This window comes from Spodoptera frugiperda, chromosome 22 (genome assembly GCF_023101765.2).
Source record: "Spodoptera frugiperda isolate SF20-4 chromosome 22, AGI-APGP_CSIRO_Sfru_2.0, whole genome shotgun sequence".
Taxonomy (NCBI): domain Eukaryota; kingdom Metazoa; phylum Arthropoda; class Insecta; order Lepidoptera; family Noctuidae; genus Spodoptera; species Spodoptera frugiperda.
Window position 1 is genome coordinate 6,820,864 of NC_064233.1, and position 17,472 is coordinate 6,838,335.

The 17,472-nt window shown below is 39.6% G+C and overlaps 2 protein-coding genes and 1 long non-coding RNA gene across 11 annotated transcripts in view; 2 read left to right on the forward strand and 1 right to left on the reverse strand.

Moving 5' to 3' along the window:
- The window catches only part of LOC126912125 (uncharacterized), a 161,201-nt gene that overhangs the window by 95,141 nt on the left and 48,588 nt on the right, over positions 1–17,472 (forward strand). The window lies entirely within an intron of this gene.
- The window catches only part of LOC118279672 (WD repeat-containing protein 7), a 111,843-nt gene that overhangs the window by 26,319 nt on the left and 68,052 nt on the right, over positions 1–17,472 (reverse strand). The gene's annotated exons all lie outside the window — the stretch shown is intronic.
- On the forward strand, positions 15,365–16,550 carry LOC118279658 (cuticle protein 16.5). Its single transcript, XM_035599349.2, has 2 exons — positions 15,365–15,525; positions 15,709–16,550. The coding sequence occupies exons 1-2, from the start codon at positions 15,514–15,516 to the stop codon at positions 16,417–16,419; spliced, it is 723 nt and encodes a 240-aa protein (XP_035455242.2). The 5' UTR covers positions 15,365–15,513; the 3' UTR covers positions 16,420–16,550.

Below are 17,472 nucleotides of genomic sequence, written 5' to 3' on the forward strand. Positions count from 1 at the left end.
ATATCAGTTTCAGTCGTTAAAAGATTACCACATTTTATGTCTAGATATATCAGCTCAATCTATCTTTATAAGAAATTAAAGCAGAATGATAATAATTATTATATTTTGTTTGGGATTCGTTCTAAAAGTTAAATGAATGTAACTTTTTAGGCGTGTGACCTGTTTTAAAACTTGAAACTTTTTAAGCGTATGATCACCTTATGGTAAACAATCGCCGACGCCCATGAACACCCGAAATTTTAGAGGCATTACAAATGCGTTGCCAGACTTTTGGGAGTAAGGAATTTCAAAAAAAAAAAAAAAAGGGTATGACGCTTTGGGTGAGCCGAGAGAAACTAATGATTTTCCATGCATCCAAAAAGAGGCATTGGTTTTGTGGGGAACAACCATTCATTGTCTTCTCCCGCCTTGGGTGAGGTAAGTGTCAGAAACACTTAAAACCATCGCATTCCTACTTCTACTCATCGAGCCCCGGTATCACAGGTATTCCGCGGTCTTATTGGAGCCTCACTGGGCCCCATCTGTGATGGTCCCCCAGCCATCGGTGAGGTCTAATGGCTTTGTGAGGAGAGAAACGCGAACGCCGTATGCAAAAAGCACTAAGAGAGAATTTCCCAAAAATTCATACAAGGAACAGGAATAATATGTGTTTTATACTCGTATATGTCGTAATATTTCTCAAGCAATTTCATTTTACATTATTTCAATGATTAATAGCGTTATAATTAAGTCGCTGTCTGCATTATTGTTTAGACAAATTAATTATATGTGTGCTCGCACGCTGTTGTAACCGTTGTCGCTTTTGAGGCTTCCACTTCGACGCCTGGGTTGCGCAATTTCTTTTTTTTATTTGTTTCTTTCTAAGCATACAGTAATTAGTTAGTTTAGAATATAATATTGCAACTTTTATTGCCTTTTATAACTCAGAGACATTTAATACCTAATTACTTAAACTATTCTTTAGTAACAATTTTGTTCGAAAAGCAATTGCTATGGACTGGGTTAAGTTACCATTAAATTACCGATAATGGAGTTTGGCACGATATGAACCCCACATTTGGTATAAACAGAATCTAGGTTTTTTTGAGAGAGGATAATCATCCAATGACTTCTCCCGCGAGGCGAGGCGTGAGGAAGTGTCAAGACTCTTACTGATTAAAAACCACACCGTTCCTAATCCTGCTTTTCGAGCCAGAGCCTCGGTATACCCGCTAGGTAGTCCACAGTTCCAGATTAGATTTATGAGACATAGTTGCATTTACCATCAGAATCTTTTTTTTTTCATTTAACTAAGAGGATTTGCTATTACCCCCGTGCTTGGCAGTCAGTTTGGCGATCATAGAATATAAGATTTAAAGTTTATAACATGTCCTGTACCCTTAGTGCAAGTTTGCTTTACGTTTAAATCTAATCGAAACGAGATTGCCTCGTTGTTTGAGTGGTGCGACTGCCGAACAAGAGGTCTCGGGTTCGATTCCCGGGTCGGGCAAAGTATTACTGGGCTTTTTTCGGATTTTCGAAAATTTCTCGGTAGTAGCACGGAGTCTGGAATTGTGTCCAGTATATGGCAATAGGCTCACATATTACATTGGACTTATAACACAAATGGTCAAAAGTGGGTGTACAATGTATAGCGACATTACGTGTCGTAATGTGCATGTGCACCTTGCCTACCGCTTCGGGGATAAAAGGCGTGACGTTGTTGTTAAAATAATCGATATGAGAACGCCTGATTGGCCGGCTCGAATAAACCAACCTCAGAGCACCGAACGCGCTCTCGTTTCGATTACTTTGGGAAAAACAAACTTATACTAAGGGTACTGGTGATTAATTTATCGTTTGAGTAAGCATCTTGTATGAATTTCTACATAAAACTGAGGTAAAAAGGCCTCAACTATGTTGATCAAAACTAGGACTTCAACGACAAAAACTTAGTACTTAAATAAAGTACTGTTTTTGCTGAAATCAATCATTATTACTTCGAAGTGAATTTTCAGTTTTGTCATCGTTGCCTCTATTAATTTATTCGCTATGAAAGGTGATACTTGTACCTTGTACTTAAGTGTGGGAGAGCCATGCTTCGGCACGAATGGGCTGACTCGACCGGAGTGATACCACGGCCGAGCAGAAAACCGACGTGAAACAACGCTTGCATTGTGTTTACTATTACATATATACTCATTTCTACAATCCATTCACGCAAATGTATTAGGATGCTTTTTCACCAGAGATTCTATGGGCTATGTAGCTATGTTACGAAGATGTAATAGCTAAGCTGTGAAACTATGTGACCGTTTCCACTGATACTAAGCTATGTAGCTGTGCGAGGAAGATGTGCAGCTCGAGTCAATTATCGATAGTAGGGAAACTATCCATAGCATGCATCTTTCCATACAAAACACATAGCTTATCTGAGTCTGTTTCCACTAGTGCTAAGCTATGTGCGGTGGTGATTGGTGGAAGTCAATCGCATCCACAGCAACGCAAGCACATCTCTGGTGAAGAAACACCCATAATCTCTCGCGTATCACTTGCTTTTTAGTTAATTTCAACATTTCAACACCAACTAGACTGACGATAAACGAGAATGTCTTTATAAAATAAGAAAACAGGTAGCCTAGTCTCAATGTAAGTATTTACTTTAAGTACTTAGATCTGAACTTAAGTAGTCTTGTATTTATTTCGACCTAGGTTCACTAGTAACTCACGCTCTCTCGTGTAGAGGGTGTTCAATTTCATGTTTGGAAATTAAAATATTACGCTACGTTTACTAAGACTTTTTGTGGACAGTTGATTAAAATTGCAAGTTTAACGCCCAAATTCTGAAACGGTACTCAATTTTAAGTTATTCTTAAATACCTTTCTGTCTCTGTCTTAGTAAAGAATTTGTAGTGATATAACTATGACTGTCTTGGATCCCGTAACGAAATAAATCAGAAGATATAACGACTGCCTCGTTGGCCGAGTGGTTGCAAATGCGAGTGCCGGGCAAGGGGTCTCGGGTTCGATTCCCGGGTCGGGCGAAGATAAAGTGAAAATTTCTCAGTAGTAGCACAGAGTCTGAAAATGTGCCCGGTATATGGCAATAGGCTCACCACCTACTTGGGACTTACAATATAAATTGTGATATGTGGGTGTACATTGGCATTATGTGCCATAATGTGCACCTTTGCCTACCCCTTCGGGGATTAAAAAGGCGTGACGTTATATAACGACACATTAGTGGACTATATTGACTCTGCTGACTATATAAATACAGAAATACTAAACATCGAAACAGCCTATATACCAAAAACTAGATCTAACTGCTCGACAAAAGGTTACGTAAGGACCGGTTTGAGGTCCAATAGTGTAGCATTACGGACACTCGAGACTCTATATTGTATTTCATTTTACTTTGGATTCAATTCTATCGAGCTGACTGGTTTAATCTACAAGTATTTGAAAACTGTTGAGGACTTTTGAGTAAGAAAGCAAACTAAAAAGCCTCGTCATACTATCCCATTTTTTTGAAGAGGGAATATCAGCTAAAAAGCAAACTAAAGACCTTGTCATATTACTCTCTTTTATTTGAAGAGGGAATATCATCTAATGACTTCTCCCGTTTTGAGTGTGGGGAAAGGGAGTGTCAGACTCTTACTGACTAAAAACCAACCCGTTCCTACTCCTGCTTTTGGAGTTGAAGCCCCGGTAAACCTGTTGCTAGGTAATCCGCAGTTCTGAATCAGCCCCGGTAACCCGCTAGGCAATCCGAAGTTCATATTAGCCCTACCGTAGTACACAATGATTTGTACTCAGCAGCGACGAATGGAATGGCTCAATCGCACTGATACCACGGCTTCACAGCAAATCGACGTGAATAAACGCTTGCGTTGAAGCGTTTTTTCACGTCGGTTTTATTTCGTTGTGTAAGTGAAGTCACCGGAGGCCCAATTACCCCACCTTCCCAATCCCCGATTCCCCAACAACCCTTAAATTCCTAACCCCCAAAAGGCCGGCAACGCTCTAGTAACGCATCTGGTGCTTCATGTGTTCATGGGCGGCGGCGATTACTTACCATCAGGTAATCTATCATATAACAAATATTTCTTTACGATAACTTCTCTCAATCCAACTCATAATAATTACATGACAAACAACCTCTAAAACATACAGACATATATCCTTGCAACTATGTTATTAGAGTACGATAGTTACGAAATAATATAACCATGGTCATAGCCGGGTAGGCAGTTACATGCAATACTTGTATCTGCATTAGGCTAGACAATGAGACTGATCTCGTATTGATATTGAGAGATTGGAGTGTGAGGTTCGATGCTTGGGTTTGGTAAAAGAATTTTGTTTGTCTGTGTTAATTGGAAATATGTATTTTTTAATCCATCCAATCATATTCATTGGTACACATAGCTTAGCACTGGTGGAAACGAACTCAGCTAAGCTATGTTTTTTATATGGAAAGAAGTGTGCTATGGATGGCTTCCCTACTATCGATACATTGCATACTCGAGCTGCCCATCTTCCTCGCACAGTTACATAGCGTAGTTTCACAGCTTAAATGATAAATGATATTTATTTCTGTAAATAGGTCATAAAATAACACTTACACGCCAATATTTCAAATATCTAGATGAGGCCGCCATTTCCTATCTCTGAGAAGAAATGCCGAAACAAACTCAGAGGTCATAGTCTCTTTTAAAGTCCAGACAATGAAATAGAGGATAATGTGAGAGAACCGTGCAAGTTGGTTCTGTAGTGGTCTTTAGAGGAAAGAACCACAACAGTATGAGCGGACCTGTTCAGATGGCAGTACGCATGTGTATTAGCTATTATATCTTCGTAGCATATCTATCCACGAATGGCAAGCGGGCTGGAGATCGCAGTTTAAAAGGTTCAGGTTTATCAGAGAGCGCTGCTGCCTGGTCTCTGTCAAATATGTAGTCCCTTAGTCGGGTATGTGATACCTGTAGGAAGTGTAGTGGTGGTGAAAGACAGACAGACAAACAGACACAATTTTATTATATTCTAGATTTATTTCTAGAACAAATAAATAAAACCAAAACACTGCTAAAAGCACTTCATTCGATATCAAATTATATACTAAAGGAATATACTTTGCACTTTAACATTACATTCGAAAACCTACCTTAACAACATACACTTACAATCCAAATTCGCTTGTGAGATAAACTGTTGTATATTGCCAAGGGAAAATAGACTTTATGGCTGTAGATTTAGAGGTGTTACAATGAAGATTAGCCGTCAGTGGGTCAGTTAATGCAAGAGTTCTAAGATAGTTGGGTATGTTCAACTTAATACGGAATCGTAGGGTGACTATGAATTTGGTGACTTAAAGGATAGGTATTAGATTTTTGACTTATATCTTTTTTAGGGGGAAAAATCGTCCATTGACTTCTCCCGCTTTGGGCGAGGTGAGAGGGAGAGTGTCAGACTGTTACTGACTAAAAACCACTCCCTTCTTACTCCTTCTTTTCGAGCCGTAACCCCGGTAACCCGCTAGTCCGCAGCTCATTCGCGCGGGTAGGACAAAAAGTAATTCAAATTTGAAATTTTGCGACCGAAGTTTGGTAGTAGGCTCGATGTCCGGTGTTTTCTTGGTCGTATCTACTGTAGATCCTGGCTTACAGGAGTTGCAGCGGTGCGGGTGGATATGGCGGACTTGTCAAAAAAAATAGTAGGCTCAATGTTTTTAATTCATTATTCGATTCGAGACGATGAATGAAGGCGTGGCTTTTCAAAAGCAAAGTTGCAATTTATCTGAACATACCTATCACATAAAATAAAACAGTTAACAACGCCATATTGCTCTCCCCTCCCATAACGGAATCATGGTCACCGTACAACTAACTCACGCGCAACCACGTCCATATTTTCGCACGCCTCCACACGGCGAGATAAAATGACATTTTTACACGACTCCAAACAAACAAACGCATATTATTTAGACACAATGCAACACACATTCACGGCTAAACGTTAAGAAGGTCGAATTCAAAATAATTACTTTTATTATCTGTGGTAATCTTGTCTATGAGACGACCTCTTTATTGGCGCGTTCTTGTTTCGAATTCCGTATTTTTGTTTTTTTGCTTTGCTTTTGTGTTTTGCGAAATTGCGTTTTAATTTTTAATTTTAAACAGATTAGCTTTCTGTTACTTACTGTGGCCTGTGTAAAATTTAGGCTGTATAAGTTATACTAGACTTTGATTCTCACCCCCTACATTACATTTTTCTTTTGATGACGGGTGAAACCTTAAAAGGCGCCTAAATTTCTGCGTGAAAGAAAAACTACATAGGTATTTTTACCTCACTAAAACCACCCGGTGACCACCTTCAATGACTTTAGTCTGCCACTTTTAAGAGGACCGGGTGCCCATTACAGGTGTATGCAGGGTGGCCACCGCAATGCGTTTTAGTGAGGTAAAAACCTGAATGTCTCTTGTCTTTTATCCCCAAAGAGCTAGGCGCCTTATGAAGGTTTACGCCCGTAACTAAATAAAAAGGTTTAACTTAAGATACGTAAGATGAATAAGGTTTTAAAGTAATTTAACGAAAAAGCATTTTAAACATTGACTGCACGATTGACGCGGTAACTGGACAATCGACTGCCGTGTAACGGGTGCCAGGTTAGTCCCGCACTGAACAACTCTTTGTGTGATGAACAGATTGTTGTTTCGGGTCTGAGTGTCATGTGTATGCGAACTTGTTTGTTTGTAAGACACACCCACGACACAGAAGAAAAACATAGTAGCTTTTTAGGCTCTTAAAAACATTTTGTGTCACTTATATCAAAACTCTGTCTTTATTAACCAAATCTACAGCTAGATAACTTATTGAAAATCCTATGAAAACAAAATGTAGCAATATCAGATCGGCCCATGAATCACCTCTCCCGGTCGGTTGAAAACGGGTTCTGTGATTTCCGCAAGCTAGTACATTCTGTTTAAGGTCACCGCTCGAGCTGACCTGTATCTAGAACGCCTAGGTTTCGACTTTGGATCCTAACGTCTACCTAGATTTTCTATATGGGCATTACCTATTAAGTTTTTTTGATGGTATGCTTAGAACACTTAGGTTTCGACTTTGGATCCTAACGTCTACCTAGATTTTCTATATGGGCATTATTAAGTATTTTTTATTGTATAAGCCGGTAAACGGGCAGACGGATCACCTGATGCCATGCAATTGCCGCCGCACATGGACACCCGAAACACCAGAGGAGTTACAGGTCCGTTACCGGCTTCAATCACTTATTCACTTCATCTCTTTTCATCACTCCAGTCGTACCGGCCCATTCGTTACGAAGCATGGCTCTCCCACACTTAAAAATGGACACATACATAAAGGAAGCTGAGCTGTGGGCCCATACCCAGGCCCATGCTATGTAGAATGTCAACTGTCATAAATCTAAAAGTCCTTTCATATCTACGTATTGTAAGTGGTGGTAGCATGATTTGTGTTAGTCATAGTGTTTCTTGCTGTGATTTATATGTCAAATGGTAGCACTATGATAATATCATTACAACTGATATATCAGAAACATAACGTGTATGAGGTATACTACCTATGTTAACGATTGTATCGCTTCAGATCAAAAAAATAGAGAAAGACTACACTCTATCGGATTAAAACAGAAATAGTTTGTTTTCGCCCAAACAAGGTTTGCATGAAAAAATAATCAAAATAAATACACGGAGAAATTCTAAAAGCCAAAACCAAATATATACGAGTATTCCTCCAGAGACTTGGTAAAATCATCAAATGACTTCTCCCGCCTTGGGCGAGGCGAGAGGGAGTGTCAGACTCTTACTGACTAAAAACCACCCCGTTCCTACTCCTGCTTCGAGCCAGAGCCCCGGTAACCCGCTAGGTAGTCCGCAGCTCCGGATAAATCTACCACTTTGTTCCAAAACATAGCTATACCTGTGATACACATAGGGTAATTTGAATGCAATTTAAATAATGCATATAGACCGGCTCGTTGTGACTAACAGGCCCGAGCACCATGAGGTCATGCAAGGCTCTCGGCTACTGCCGACAGTTACGAAATGGTACTGAGTAAGTGCTAATTTTACTCGAATTGAGTATTGAACTGAAAAACTTTTGGACAGTCACTAATTTAGATTTTTGGTTTTAATAAATAGGTTTGTTGACATCAGTTTTATTTTCTATGCCCTACATGTATGCCCATGCCCCGATCCGGAGCTGCGGACAACGTAACAGGTTACCGGAATATAATTATATTCAGTGGTACACATATTATATTCAGTGGATGCCAAGTCCACAGCAACGTAGCTGCGGACTACCTAGCGGGTTACCGGGGCTCCGGCTCAAAGCAGGAGAGTGAACGGGGTGGTTTTTAATCAGTAAGAGTCTGACACTCCCTCTCGCCTCGCCCTGGCGAGAGAAGTCATTGGATGATTTTACCCACTTAAAAAATAGGATTGACATTGGTCATTCATTTCGGCAGTTATTCAACGAATGACTTGCAACCACTATTTTTATACAATTACACAATCAAATTAGTTACACTTCAAGAACTTTACTATTAAATCATTAGAAAGTCGGTGTTAAATGCGGACAAAAAATTAATAATTAAAAATAAAACAAGTACTAACTTAATTTAGAGCTATCCAATAGATCTGTGCGATAAGAAATTATTTATAGATTTGGGTTGCGTAAGTAAAATGGTTCTCTAGATTGTTTGATACATAAACACGTTATTCTCGAGTAGTTTTTTTTTGACGTGGGGAAAATCATCTAATGACTTTTCTCTTCTTGAGTGAGGCGGAAGGGAGTGTCAGTCTCTTACTGACTAAAAACCACCCCGTTCCTACTCCTGCTTTTCGAACCAGAGCTCCGGTAAACCCGCTAGGTAGTCCGCAGCTCCGGATTCCCGGGTAGTTATAGACGTGTGATGTTAAATGATATTTATTTTTGCAAATAGGTTACAATGTAACTCTTTTACACGTCAATCTCTTAAATAACTAGATGAGGCCGGCATTTCCTATCCGACTACTCTGAGAAGAAATGCCGAAACAAACTCAGAAGTCATAGTCTCTTTTAAAGTCCAGACAAAATCAATTAAAGATGTCGGAGAATGTTTTATAGCCAATAAATAGTCTTCAATAAATGGACTATCCAACACAAACCGACTTATTGGATTCAAAGCAGTAATTCCGGAGATTAGTGCGTTCTAACAATCCAATTCTTCAACTTAATTCAAAGTATGGGCAGTGTACGACTTTGCGGATTACGGAGGCTCCGCTTCGGCTTAAAACAGGGTGGTTTTTAGTCAGTAAGAGTCGGACAATACCTCTGGCGTCACCCAAGGCGGGAGATGTCATTGGATGATTTTCTTCCTCAACAGAGTCAAAGCATTTATATCAACTAAACCATAAATAAATAATTTTGAACCATCAAAAAATAAAGTAATAAAAAATAGTCCGCCCGTCTGTCCGTCATTGAAGTTAGGTGCTCGTTCCAAAGTGTAGCTTCGAATGAAGAAGAACGAGCAAGTAGGTATGTGATCAGCTAAATAAGGGGCACGCTTATTGCAATACACCGGGCACATTTCCAAAATCGACTCAAGAATTACGATTACGATGTTGAAATATAAGTACAAAAAAGCTACGGAACATATTATAGAGACATATATGGACATAATATTATAAAGCTGAAGAGTTTGTTTGTTTGATTGTTTGTTTGTTTGAACGCGCTTATCTCCGGAACTACTGGTCCGATTTGAATAATTATTTTTGTGTTAAATGAGGAAGGCTATAGGCTATAAAACATCACGCTACAACCAATAGGAGCCAAGCAGAGCAGGTGAAACCGCGCGGAAGTAGCTAGTATGGACATATAGAGACCAGATTGTATATTAAAGAAGGGCCAAATTAAAAGTAAAAAGACTGATGACTGTTGATAAAGCGAAAGAGGTATGTAAGATTCGTAGCAATTGGCGTTCCATTGTCTCTGGCTACCCCTACGGGAGACAGGCGTGAAGTTATATATGTATGTAAAAGCTACGGAACCAAGCGGCTTGGTCTAAAAACTTTACTTTTATTTTATTAGGTTTTTATAACCAATCTGATTGTATGAATATTTATAGCTGTGATGATAACTAAATAAATTATATTATATGTTATTGTAGCGTTTATATTTTTTAAATGGAGACACGATTTATTTAGGATTTAGAATGTAAATTATTTCTTTCCTTCGACTTCTGAGTGAGAAGTATCTGTTTAGATACTTGAATGAAACACTACCATGAGTTTAAAGCAATACTTGTCGAAAGAAAATTTTACAACGCCTCTGCAGGTTACCTGTAAAACTAAAATTTGCCATACAAAAAATTGACGTCGTCGCTAGCGACTATCGACAAATACTATTGCTTCAAACTCATGGTAGAGGTACTGATACTATTATTGTGAATGAAAAATAACTGCGCAACAATATAAATTCTCAGTAGTAATCTGAGGATTTTTCATTTTGGCATACATTTTCCAATAATCCCCAGATATATATATCACATAACACAACTGATAAAAAGTGGGTGTTATATCACTACATAGTATAAAACAAAGTCGCTTTTTCTTTCCCTTTGTATGCTTAAATCTTTAAAACTACGCAACGGATTTTGATGCGGTTTTTTTAATAGATAGAGTGATTCAAGAAGAAGGTTTATATGTATAATACATACATAATATATCACCATTGCACCCATGCGAAGCTGGGGCGGGTCGCTAGTATTTTATATACATCTCTGCCTACCCTTTTCTCGACTAGCGTCCGTCCGCACTTAATTTAAACTTTGCATGGTACTAAGTAGGCTGTATGCGTGGCTGCCTTGACCGACTTTTGGAAAAAAGGCGCGTGGCATCAGCTGTTTGGGCGAAAAAACAAAAGAATTTGTTACGATGACCGCTGACTCACATTACTGAAGGGAACTTGGTTTAATGCCAATGTAATATATATGACATAGCATCACGTCTTCAATTCCTTGAAGAGGATTATAAAACTTTAGTTAACGCATTACGTAAACCAAGTCCTTAAGTGGAAACTATCGTTTTCTTTTTCTTCTCTTCTAATAATATCTTCTGATTAATTTCGTTGCGGGATCCAAGACAGTCATTCATGTCCCTGGGACGCGCCGGACTTCAGTGTTCCGGTGTTTACATGGTTGTATCTACTGTAGATCCTGGTGCACAGGAGTTGCAGCGGTATGGGAGGTTGTGGTGGGCTTGTCCCATAAAAAAACCAAGTTCTCACCAGTTAAAGAAAACTCGATGAAGAGTGAATCAATAGAAGGATTAAGTGTGGGAGAGCCATGCTTCGGCACGAATGGGCCGACTCAACCGGAGTGATACCACGGTCTCACAGAAAACCGACGTGAAACAATGCTTGCCTTGCGTTTCAATGTGTGTAAGTGAGGTTATCTGAGGTTACCCAATAACCTTACCAATCTTCCCAATGCCAGATTCCCCAACCACCTTTAAACTCCTAACTCCCAAAAGACCGGCAATTTACTTGCAACTCCGCTAGTGTTTCGGGTGTCTAAAGGCGGCGGCGATTGCTTACTTTCCTTGAAGGATAAAAAAATTGGAAACGTATGTATAGTATCAGAACATAGTATACATATAGGGAATACAATATATATGACATCGTGAGATTCGCAACTGATATTAATTAATTATCGACATATCGTTTGTATGTGACTTCTCAAAAAACGTACGATTATCCATTTCGTGGTGTCTTAAACAAACATTTTGTGGTTTTCCTATAGCATTTTGATTTCGTATTTTACCCTGTACGCATTACAAATATTGTAGATTATCATTTACTTAAATAAATCAATGAATTTGTGGTCTACTTGTGTATTTTAGTGACTTCACGTGAAAATACGTATGATAAAACTATTTTTTATGGAATAGGGGCAAACGAGCAGACGGATCACCTGATGGTAAGCGATCAGCGCCATCCATGGACACCCGCAACACCAGAGGAGACACAGGTGCGTTGCCGGCCTTTTAAAAAGGAATACGCTCTTTTCTTGAAGGTTTGAAGATTTGGTTCGGAAATATTTTCGACGACAGCTATATTAATTAGACATAATACATTTTGATACAAAATAAATATGATATGGTTGTTTTGACAGAATGTTATGTATGTAGAACGCAAATCTTGAAAACTAATAAGTAAGTATTATGTATGTATTGTGTACGAATAACTCCCGAAAGACTGCATCGAATTTGATTGCTTTTTGTTTTGTAATAACAAGTCTGGTTATCGAGTAAAGAACACGCGTAAGCCCCAGTTGTATATCCGATTCTTGGTTTGGAAAAAGCTTGACTGTCGACTCTATTGAGCACAGGATTCGCATCTGCCTCGGTGTCAGATTGTTACCCCTACAATTTTTAAAAGTTCTCCTCGGTTTCCCTTGGACTTCATCATTAGAACCTAACTTGGTGACCGTGGAACAACCCTTTCAAACAAAAAGAGAATTATCCAAATCGATTCAGACATCTTAAAATAATCGGCGAACATAAAAAAAGAAGTTAATCTACTCTTTCTTTTTTTAAGTCGGTTAAAACGTTAGTATTACCTCTTCTAGACAAAAAAAGTATATAATGTATGTTATAGTTATATGCTTCTACGTATTATTATAGTCAGCAAATCTAAGTACATAGCACTTATATGTTATTTAAGGTAAAGTTCACGGTACTAACATACAATTCCGTACCTCTCTCTCGGTTGGCTAATATCCTGTAATAACCGGTTTGGACTGGTTATTCTAATGTACTTATTGACCAATGTGGAAGGATTATAGTGTACCTAAGTTAAGTGCTAAAAGACTACCTAGAGTTTTTTTTTGGTCGTAGAAAACTGTTGAAGAACATTTCAACTAAAATTAACTTGAAGAAATGTGGTGTTTGATTCTCGATTCAGATCAGAGGAGTTGCATTGCTCGCATCTTGAGGGTTCTGGTTTAAGGATTGAGGATTTGGGGATTAGGGAGATGGAGAAGGGATGGAATTGGGTCTCCGGTAACCTCACTCACACGGCAAAACACTACACCAGCTTTATTTCACAAGCTGCGGACTACCTAGCGGGTTACCGGGGCTCCGGCTCGACAAGCAGGAATAGGAACGGGGTGGTTTTTAGTCAGTAAGAGTCTGACACTCCCTCTCGCCTCGCCAAAGACGGGAGAAGTCATTGGATGATTTTCCCCATCAAAAAAAAAAAGTCTGGAAATGTGCCCGGTATATGGCAATAGGCTCACCACCTACCACATGGGACTTACAACATAAATTGTGAAATGTGGGTGTACATTGGCATTATGAGCCATAATGTGCACCTCTGCTTACCCCTTCGGGGATTAAAGGCGTGACGTTATAAAAAAAGGTTATTTTTATACCACCGGAAAGCGAACAGAGCCGATGGCAGAAGCTAGTATCATAATATAGCATCTCTCATTCATACAGCTAAATATATGCGTATAAAGACATAACATTAACATACTATGATAATTTTACGAGGATCCAGTTGTACGTGTTACTTCATTCAATTATATGTCAATGATCTGCTGTTTTAATATAACAGGTAAGTTGAGATATATGTCTATAGTAGCACCCACTTTCCACCAGTTATATGTTATGAATACCATGTAATAGGGGGTGAGCCTATTGTCATATATTGGGCACAATTCTGGACTCTACGCTTGTAGTGAAAACATTTCGTAAAACTGAAAGTAGAGTCCCTCTATGACTCAAAACTAGTAGAGCTTTTCTCCATTCATTTACGTGAGTAAACCGTGATTTTTAGTTAACAAACCGAATTATTCAATTCAAATCAGTGATTCCGGAGATTAGTGCGTTTATACAAAAAGTTCTCAACTTTATTGTATAGCATCACCGCTTCGTGTGTGTGCACGACCTTGCGCATTACGGAGACTCCGCTTTGGCTCAAAGCAGGAGAAGGAACGGGGTGGTTTTTAGTCAGTAAGAGCACTTAAGAGTCTAACACTCCCTCTCGCCTCACCCAAGGCGGGAGAAGGCATTGGATGATTATAAAGATAAGTCAGCAAAATTCCACACTCAGTTTTATTGCTGAAATATCTGTTTTTTTTTTTTTTGTTTAAAATTTATTGTAATTTTGAAACTTCGACGAATCAACCCCGATACTCCTTAACTGTTCCTTGCTCAGTAACCGCGCATTACTCGACCAACGAAGTCAGATAGGTATAAGTACAGTTTAACACAGACAAATAAACAACATTGCAAGCTCATAATAGAGAAAATGTGTTAATTACACCCCATGGCAATGAACTACAAACACACAGCACTTACAACAATTATTATTAGTCTTGAAACACATACAGAAACACATACATACATATTACATCACAGTCGTTTGGTAGATAGGTAGTAAGCATGATAGGTGAGGTTCTTGAATTTAATCACCGTGTTGAGAAAAGTATTTTTTATGGTATAAGCCGGTAAATGAACAGACGGATCACCTGATGGTAAGCAATCGCCGCCGCTCATGGATATCCGAAATACCAGAGGAGTTACAAGTGCGTTGCCGGCCTTTTGGGGGTTAGAAATTTAAGGGTTGTTGGGGAATCGGGGATTGGGAAGATTGGGATAATTGGGCCTAAGGTAACCTCACTTACACAACGAAACACAACGCAAGCGTTGTTTCACGTTACGTGTTACCGGGGCTCTGGCTCGAAAAGCAGGAGTAAGAACGGGGTGGTTTTTAGTCAGTAAGAGTATGGCACTCCCTCTCGCCTTGCAGAAGGCGGTAGAAACCATTGAAGATTTACACCTCTCAAAATCCAAATTAGAGGGTTATTCGAATATTTATCAGTAATATTTTTAATATATTTTTTCCTACGATGGAGCACGTCTATAATTAAGTTCTGAATATGTAATATTTTAAGATTTTTTTAGATAATAAATTAATCCTAGAATACTATGTTGAAATACTATAATATTATTCAAATGCATTATTGTGAATATTTAGCAATCTTGATTGATATTTAAATGAATTAAAATTCGTTCGTTTTATTACTAAATTTATCTTCAATAACAAAACTAAAGCTTAGGATTTAAGTCGTATAGACGCTGGTAGAATTCAGTTAAAAAATAAATAATAATTTAAAACATTTTATTAACAAAAAGCATTAAAAATAACCAAAGTTACGAAATAAAAAAATAAATTTAAGCGTTGACATTAATTTCAAATTGAATCGAACGCACTTGGAACACGATCCAATTTTAAATTTTAAAAAGTAGTTGGCCATTTCCTCGACATACGAATCTATCAGTCAAAAATGTACCGCTTCCTATTCACCCTTCGCGCCCTTGAATACTGGCCACTTACTTTTTTTACGTACGGAGCAACGCCAACGTGCATTGGTATAAAAACCAGCGGCGCCCAATCGAGAGCAGTCAGTAGCCTTCGAGCAGTCTAACACAGAAGTGCACGATGAGAGTTCTGGTGGGTTCACTTCTATAACTTACTTACACTCACACATAGTGCCTCTACATCAAATACGAAAATACAATTCCGAATTAGTGCTTTCGTGAAGTGTCTGTGAATAGTGACGTGACACGAGTGTTAACGATATCGATAGGGATTCCTGGTGATGTTATCGATGTTTTAATTGGATTTGTTTCGCAGATTGTCGCCGCCGTCCTCGCCTGCGCCGCAGCCGCGCCCTCCGGTCTGCTGGCAGCACCCTACGGCCATGGCCTTGTTGGTCACGCCGGTCTTGCGGCAGCCCATGCGGCTCCGTACGCCCTAGCCGCCCCCCTGGCTGTGGCCCACGCCGCCCCGGTCGCCGTAGCCCACGCCGCCCCCGCCCTCCCCACCATCTCTCCCGGAGACCTCGCTGGTGCCGCCATCGACGCCCATGTTGAAGCCGCCGACCATGTCCGCGCCGCCGCTGACGCCGCCCGTGAATACCATGACCAGGCCTCCGAGCTCCACGGACAGGCCATCAACGCCGCTGAAGACCACTCTTGGCAGGCGGTCGACGCTGTGAAGACCGCTGAGGCTCAGCTGGACGGTGCCGCCGCTGGTGTCGCCCCCGTGCTCGCCAAGCAGCTGGCTGGTCACGCCGCCGTCGCCCCCGCTGTCGCGTACAGCGCCGGTCACGGTGTCGCCTACGGTGCCGCCCATGGCGTCGCTTACGGCGCTGCCCCCGCTGTGGCCTACGCCGCACCCGCGGTCGCTGCCAGCAAGACCGTAGTTAGCCAGTCCCTCTCCCAGTCCCACCCCGCCCCCGTGGTGCACGCTTCCTTCGGCATCGCCCACGCCGCCCCCTACGGAGTAGCCCACGCCGCTGCCCCCGTCGCTTACGCTCATGGACTCCACGGACACGCATGGTAAACTGTGATACAATTTAGATACCAAAAAAATAATACTCAATGTTTTGGATTTTGTAAATAAATTATATAAAAAAAAATACAGGCTAAACTGAGGCGAGGATGTGTGAATAAATGAAATAGTAATTTTATACATATCGTTGTTTCCTTTCCTATCTACCATACATACATCATTTACAAATGACTACACAATAATTTGCTTGCAAAAGCTCAGAAGCACTAATTCAGTAACTCACGAATCACTTAAAACAATAAAAAAAAATCGTTCGAATCGAATCGGTAGTTACATTGATTATTTAAAACAAATACGAGATAATCGGTGCTATTATTCGACTCAAAATGTCAAGTTCAATTTTTAAGCGGTCGGCCTTAGCACGGTAACATTCAATGGCGTAACATATCGACATTTTTATTAAATAACATCGATAACTTTATTGATACAGTTTCCCAACACTATGTGACAAAGACAATTTTGATTACTCATCGACAGTGGCTACAAAAAAGGCAAAGGCACCGACTTCCTACAGCCAATAATGTCAATTATAACTTTTTAAATACATGAAGGTTTTTTATGGTCGCCACGCCTAATTCCGAATGCGTGATTAGTTTTTATAAGTATAATGTAAAGGTATTCAAGGTTGAAAACTAGGATATGTTTGACTTCCGCTTGTTGGCGAGTTCAATTAATCATTTTGGTAGCTACTACTATATTTATAACAGAATTATCTAGAAATAAATCAAAGAAAAATTTTATTTATTTGAAATAGACCGGGAAGGCACTTTTGAACGTCAAAGCAAATATAAAGAAAACAAAATGTCTGTCTATCAGTCCTCTAGTGAAGCTATTTGAACACAAGAATGGGGTCATTTATTAAAATATTATAGCAAGGTTACAATTAATTATAATTCTTAGTCATTGGCTAGTATTTAGAATGCGTGGTTGATCAAATACCAGAGAATGAACTAAGTTTATGTGTAATGTCAAATGATCTTGCTAAAAGGTCAGACATGTTGCATGGGTATGTTTATTTCTGTTCTAGCTCGTAGCTTCGCTCCC